At 41.1% G+C, this 7,466-nt stretch overlaps 1 protein-coding gene across 1 annotated transcript in view; it reads left to right on the top strand.

The window, feature by feature from the left end:
* The window catches only part of LOC109825683 (synaptotagmin-5-like), a 14,263-nt gene continuing 6,797 nt past the window's right edge, over window positions 1–7,466 (top strand). Inside the window, exons 1-6 of the mRNA XM_020392552.1 lie at window positions 1–237; window positions 993–1,094; window positions 1,632–1,682; window positions 2,001–2,121; window positions 3,093–3,211; window positions 3,390–3,488. Coding sequence (XP_020248141.1) covers window positions 133–237; window positions 993–1,094; window positions 1,632–1,682; window positions 2,001–2,121; window positions 3,093–3,211; window positions 3,390–3,488 — 597 coding nt within the window. The 5' untranslated portion in view covers window positions 1–132. The remainder of the gene's footprint in view (window positions 238–992; window positions 1,095–1,631; window positions 1,683–2,000; window positions 2,122–3,092; window positions 3,212–3,389; window positions 3,489–7,466) is intronic.

Here is a 7,466-nt window from a genome sequence, read left to right as displayed (position 1 = left end):
TCGTCGATCTGAAAAAAAAAAAAAAAAAACAAAAAAAACAAATGAGATAGCGACGGGAGACCGGGGCCCATTCGATAACATCTTCTCGCTTTGTCGGTCTTCGAGATTCGTGCGCCAGGGTTTCGATAGGCGATGGGTTTTGTGTCGGGGATGGTTATGGGGGTGATGTTGGGAATCGCGCTCATCGCCGGATGGAGCCGCATGATGATGCATCGAAGCACCAAGCGCGTCAGCAAGGTATCATGGGGGGGTTTTTTTTTTTTGGGTCGGATTTTTCTTTCAATTTAGATTTATAATTGTCATGGAATTATTGGAATTAAATCTCACAAAAGAATTGGAGGCAGTTTGGCTTGTGGGTTGCATGTTCAAAGGATTTTGTTGCACGTAAGGGAGAATTGTTTGCATATGGAGGACAAAATCAACTGAGTTTTTGTTTGGTTGCACATCTGAAATCAGCATGCGGATCACAATGTGACGACACTAGCGTGAAAAAAAAATATGCGAAACAAACAGTGTATTTCCATAAAACTGTGTTTTTCCAAACTTGTGGGCCCCATCTATATCAAATGCAGTGTTTGTTCTCGCATGATTTTTGTGGTTCACAATGTGGCTGCTGAAATCAGCATGATTTCTGCGGATCTGCGGATCGCAACGTGACAACACTAAAAATGCGAAACAAACAGTGTAAAAATTTGATAAAAAAAACTGGGATTCCAAACTTGTGGGTCCCATATTTGTTAAGCAGGGAAAAAAAAAACAGCTACGTACAAATGTAAAAGATCATCAATCTTGAACTTGCACCTAATGGCCTGCTGCTAGTCTATCTTGTGCTCGAACGTGTTAATGTTGTCACATGAAAATGTTCATTTTATCGATTGGAATAGTGAATGCTTGGTGTCATTGGCGCATTACAAGAATATATATAACTGTCATGGACTTCCGTATAAGTATTTCTGCTGAAAATGATGGTAGGCTGCCTCCCTCTTTTGCAGGCTGTCGACGTAAAGCTCCTGTCTTCTCTTAACCGAGAGGATCTGAAGAAACTCTGCGGTGACAATTATCCTGAGTGGATATCTTTTCCTGCATTCGAACAGGTTGATTCTTCTCTTAGTTGTTTAGTTGTCCGTTTATTTGGCCAAATTCACGACTGCGGCTATGCATCGTGTACATATTGATGGGTTGTTTGAGGGTAAAAACAAAATCATGTGTTGATACATAGAAAGAGCTCAATAATAGATAGGCTATCTGATTTTAACTGCGTAAGTATATCAATAATGACATTGTACATTCCGATGACTTTGGTTGAGCATGGGTAACTTGGAAACAAAGGCAGATTTTGCGGAACATTATGCATAACACAGTTTTGAGTTCAGGGTTAAAACATGCTCAGGTCCAGTTGAGGCTGAGTTCAATACATCACGCTTCTCTTGTTTTATACGTCAGCATACCATTGAGCCAAGTTAGATACTTATGAATTACTCATCTAAACCCTCGTGTCTGCTTATCTGTCTGTTCACGTTTTGCTTTTGTTCTATCTGTTTTCATGGCCAATAGAAAGGAGTCTTGATAAACGTGTCATTGTTGTTTGATATTATTTTTACTTTCATTTCTTCTTCGCCATTTCTGTGCAGGTGAAGTGGTTGAATAAGCAACTGAGCAAACTATGGCCTTTCATTGCTGAAGTAAGACGCACACCTTTGTTCAGGATATTTTTATCTTTATTTGCTGTTGTGTATAAGTTTTTAGGAGGGACCGTGTAACTAGAATGCCTTCAGAGGTTTAATGCAAATTTGCTCTCTTGCAACTAAATTTTCGTTCTTTTTTTTTTTCACAACTTTCAGCTTGTAATCATGTATAGAAGGTCTGGAGTTTGATTGTCCCAGAAATCAATGGGATAATCCTGATGTGTTGAATACCAAAAGTTCTATATATGCATGTAATCTAGCTGTCAGTGTCCAACTGTTCCATGCTAAATTTTCTTTTTCTTTGCTTGATCACAGGCTGGGTCAATGGTCATTAAGGACTCTGTTGAGCCAATATTAGAAGATTATCGTCCACCTGGAATATCGTCGCTTAAGTTTAGCAAACTCTCCCTCGGATATGTATCACCTAAGATTGAAGGTCTGTATTTCTTTCCTACCTGTAGATATGCATTACCGTTTTTCCTTCATTATGCTGGTTATTTTTCCTTCCTCTCATCCTTTGTATAACAATTTGAATACTTTATGATAAACTAATCAGATGTTATATATATAGCATTGTTGCTTCTTCAGGCCTTGGTTTTAGATACCATTATCAAATTTCATGCTCCATAATTAAGATTATATAGAACAGTCTTAATGAAACATTGTGAACAATATTTGTCATGTATCATCAAGGTAGATATCATTGCTGCTTAATGCATCGAGCAGGTCATGTAGAAATTATTCTTGATTGTAGTCCACGCTGAAGAATATGAGTGAGACAAACTGTAGTGGTATATATGTATCGATATTTTGATTCTGTAGATCTCATGATCCTTATTGTGTTTCATTTTATTTTATTACTTTTTTTTGAGAAACTATTTTATGGAATAGATATTGATGTTATGGATTACTAAATGTTCACCTGAAAAGCTAGGCAACATGTCATTTTATACCCTTTTTGACATCTCTTTTGTCAACCAATTATACGGGATTTTGTACTGTACAAGCATATTGTTCTGTCCAGTTCAAGTTAGCTCCTGTATATTTGATCTCAAATTTTGATTAGATAGCTTAATGGCAGCGAATAATGCTAAATAATAAATAATTTCTACAACTTTAGCTTAGCAAACGAGATCGAGTGACAGAATTCCTCTTAACTGTAATTTTGCTTGGCAATTTTTCAATTGGTTATTTGCATGTCCATTTCCTGCTTTCGTGATTATGGGATCTTCATGGTGACCTTTCTATTACTTCAATTTTGTTTTCTTGTCAAGACAGTGTTTGTCAACTAGGAAAACATACCAAGCTATCTACTTGTGTCCTTTCACAATTTTTGTTAGAGTTAGCATCCCATACGTATGAAACTCTAGGTACACATTTAATATGCCTTCGTTCTCTTTTATCAAGGTATTCGAGTGCAGAGCCTTAAGGAAGGTCAAATTATAATGGATATTGACTTGAGATGGGGTGGAGATCCGAACATAATTCTTGCAGTGGATACACTTGTAGCTTCATTGCCCATTCAGGTCTTTATCTTTAACTCTAGATTCATTTTCAGGTTTGTATCAGTTTACATTCTAAACCATTACTATTTAGATTTAAGCCTACATAGACATCTGTTAATGGGGAACCAGTCTACAATTTGTGCATGTTACTTCTTTTCTTGTGAAAAAGATTGAAAATTGTTTCTCTTTCATTTTGCAGTTGAAGGATCTCCAGGTCTTTACTGTGATCCGTGTTATTTTCCAGCTTTCTGAAGAGATCCCCTGTATTTCTGCTGTTGTGGTTGCCCTTCTTTCAGAGGTATTCTCTCTGCAGGAACCTTTTGGATTCTACTGTTTTTCCATTGCTGTTCTCCTCTTTGTGAGCGAGATGAGCAGATCCATGATACTGAAATTTACTGAGATGTATGATGTTAGCTTCTGCTCTTTCTTGATGTTGTTATTTCAGTTTTCTTGGTTTGGATGCATGATTTTTTTTGTTATTACCCTATATATTAAGGGCTAATTTCTGAGTTACGTTTTCGTTATCTTCCCTTGCAGCCTCAGTTAAAATTTGTTTTGATCTACCCCTTTCTTTACTAGCAACTTTTGCAGGATTCTATTACCTTTAATTTGGTGAATCCATCCATATTTCATATCCTAACTAAATCAAACTATATTTTGGCAGCCTGTTTTCATTGAGTGGACAAGAATGGGTATAGGAGGATGTTAGGAAAAAATGAAAGCAACTCAGGTTCAAATCCCACCGGCCATGAATTTAAAGCATATTCTTCAAAAATTGACATGCTGCGTGAAGCCGGGGTTCAGCCCATAAAAAGGACGCACAACCTGCGGGGACATGTTAAAATTAATATAAAACCATAATCCTCGACCCTCACCATAACTTAGGAGTTTAGGACTAATGGTTAGAGGGACTTAATTTAAGACACGAAATAGAGCCTTTTATCCTGAAATGCTGGTTTAGCTGCAGGAGTTCACAGGAGTTCTTTTTCCTCCTTTCAGCGATTCACCTCCTTCTCTATTAAGTTTGCACATATCTACGATCCTCTCTGTGTACACTGGGGGACACACCCACGTGGGTGTGTCCTATCCTCTCCAGCCCACGACGAGCTCATGAGCTCGTGATGTCCCATCTCCGGATTTTCGGAGATTTGAGCGGAAGTCCTCCCGCGCCGCTTGCTCGTTTTTCGTGCGCCGCTTGACGTCCTGCGCGCGCGAATTTCTTTCCCGCGCGAGTTTTTCCTTTCCCGCCGCTAAAGCTCGCCAAACTGCTTCGGGTTTTCTCCTATAAATAGGAGGTGGTTGTGAAGTGTTTAAGTGTGGGAAAATTGTGGGAAAAATCTCAAGTTGAGTATTTTTGAGAGAAAAGAAAGAGAGGAAGAGAGAACTTGTATAAGTTTGGTATTTTTCTTCCATAGTGAAACCCCCTCCCGTGGACGTAGGCTAGTTTGCCGAACCACGTAAAAATCTCGTGTTTGTATTTATCTTATCTGTGAGTTGCCATAGCTTGTAGGTTCCCTCGAGATTTCAGTCCTTGAACTGATGAGAGGAAGAGTGTATATTTCACTTTTATGAAATATATCACTTTCGATTCTTGTTTCCTTTGAGAAATAAGAATTTCATTATCTATTCTCGTTTCCTTTGAGAAACAAGAATTTAGAGGTTGACTTGTGCTTTTGTGACAACGAAAGCCAGGGCTCTCTCAGGTGATATCGCTTACGCGGCGACGGGCGTGACTCCGCCCCAACAATTGGTATCAGAGCCTTATTCAGACTGGAGGTGGTAAAAATTTCTGATCTGAGGTGGTGGTTGAATATCGTGTGGTCTAACACAAAAAATTGTTAAAAATTTCTGAGAGAAGCGGATTGACATAATACAAGCGGTAAATGGCTTCTATAAGTAAAACAAATAAAATTGGAAAATACGAGATTGAAAAATTCAATGGGAAAAATGATTTTTCCTATTGGAGGATGCGGATAAAAAATTCGCTGATATCGCAAAAATTGCACAAAGCTTTGGCTGGAAGAGAGAAGCACAAAAATATGTCTGATGAGGATTGGGAGGAGCTGGATCTGGAAGCACGGGCGTCGATTATCCTTTGTCTTGAAAGGGATGTAGCTTTCTTGGTGGACGGGGAGGAAACGGCTACGGGCGTGTGGTTGAAGTTGGAAAGTACCTTCATGACGAAGAGTCTAACGAACCGGATCTATTTAAAATCCAAATTGTATACTTGCAAGATGGAGGAGAGCTCGTCAATCCGGGAGTACATCAATAAGTTCGATAGGATCATATCGGACTTGAAAGACATTGAGGTGACAGTGGAAGACGAGGATCAAGCGCTTCTACTACTTCTATCTCTGCCGAAGTCTTATGAGAATCTGGTGCAAACACTGATGCTTGTGGGTGACAGTTTATCGATGGATGAGACTAGAACGGCGCTTCTAGCGGATGATCTTCGAAAAATTACAACTAGTGATATGGCCACTGGTGGTAGCAAAGAACAAGCACAGGGATTGTTTGCCAGAGGAAGAGGCAATGAGCGAGGAAAAGGCAAGGGAGGAAAGTCTAGATCGAAATCGAGACCTCTTGCGGGACGAGCGTATTTCAAATGCGGTGAAGTTGGACATTTCAAGGTCGACTGTCCAAACAAGAGAGTAGGTGGGAAGAACAACAACAACAAGACTGAAAGACGAGAAGGCAAGGAAGATGCGAGCTATGCTTCAGAGGATGGGAGCAATAAGGAATGTTATATCGTCACGGATGGCGAGGATACCTCCGGGAAGTGGATTCTTGATTCTGGTTGCTCTTACCACATGTGTCCAAACAGGAAATGGTTTACTACCTACAGGAGCATTGATGGTGGAACCGTATTGATGGGGAACAACCATGCTTGTAAAACGGTGAGGTTAGGTAATATCAAAATCAAGATGCATGATGGAGTGGTTCGAACCCTGACGGACGTATGACATGTTCCCGGCTTGCGGAAGAATCTCATCTCAGTCGGTGCTTTGGACTCCGGGGGTTGCAAGATTGTAACAGAGAACGGAGTGAAGAGGGTTGTTCGGGGTTCCTTAACAGTGATGAAGGGTGTTCGTCACGGTAATCTATATACTCTCTCGGGTACGACGGTGACGGGAGATGCAGCAGTTGGAGCTGAAGGAAGTGGTGGAGACCCATGTGAGCACACACGGTTATGGCATAGGCGGCTTGGGCACATGTCAGAGAAGGGTCTGGATCTGCTTGGTAAAGAGGGTTTGCTGAAGAATCTGAAGAAGCCTTGCATGGATTTTTGCGAGGACTGTGTGTATGGAAAGGCGCACAGGGTTCAATTTCTGAGGAGCAAGCACAAGAGCAGAGGGATACTAGATTATGTGCACACGGATGTTTGGGGTCCGGCTTCGACAACTTCCAAGGGTGGTTCCAGATATTTTGTCTCATTCATAGATGATCATTCAAGATATGCTTGGGTTTATTTCCTGAAGCATAAGAATGAGGTATTTGAGACATTCAAGAAGTGGAAGGCGATGGTTGAGAACAGGACGGGCAAGAAATTGAAGACACTGAGATCTGATAACTGTACAAAGTATACAGACGGTGCTTTCAAGGAGTTCTGTGATCAGGAAGGGATTGCTAGACACTGGACAGTTAGATCTACACCACAGCAGAATGGGGTCGCGGAAAGACTGAGGTGCTTTCAAGGAGTTCTGTGATCAGGAAGGGATTGCTAGACACTGGACAGTTAGATCTACACCACAGCAGAATGGGGTCGCGGAAAGACTGAACCGAACACTACGGAAAAAAACAGTGAGTATGCGATCATATGCTGGTTTGGGCAAAGAATGGTGGGCAGAATCGATTGCTACAGCTTGCTATATAGTGAATCGATCTCCACATTCAACATTGGACGGTGATACACCCTATCGGGTGTGGTCAGGGGAGCATGCAGATTATGAGAGGCTCCGGATTTTCGGATGTACCGCCTACTATCACGTCAACGAGGGAAAGCTTGACGCGAGGGCCAAGAAGGCAATTTTCTTGGGGTATGCAAAGGGCGTAAAAGGCTACCGCCTTTGGTGTACAGAAGATTCGAAGTTCGTGTCAGCAGGGACGTTACCATTGATGAGAAGTTCATGATTGCTAGGGTGCCCAAAGATGGTGGTGTTGATACTGTCGGGACTCCCGAGTCCCAAGTTATTGAGATAGAACCGAAAGACCAACCAGGTTCTAGTCGTGTTCAAGTGGGAAATCAGGTAGATGATGAGCTTGAGCAGGAGGAGGT

The sequence above is a fragment of the Asparagus officinalis genome, chromosome 10, assembly GCF_001876935.1.
Source record: "Asparagus officinalis chromosome 10, Aspof.V1, whole genome shotgun sequence".
Taxonomy (NCBI): Eukaryota; Viridiplantae; Streptophyta; class Magnoliopsida; order Asparagales; family Asparagaceae; genus Asparagus; species Asparagus officinalis.
This window is presented reverse-complemented; position numbering and strand designations above follow the sequence as displayed.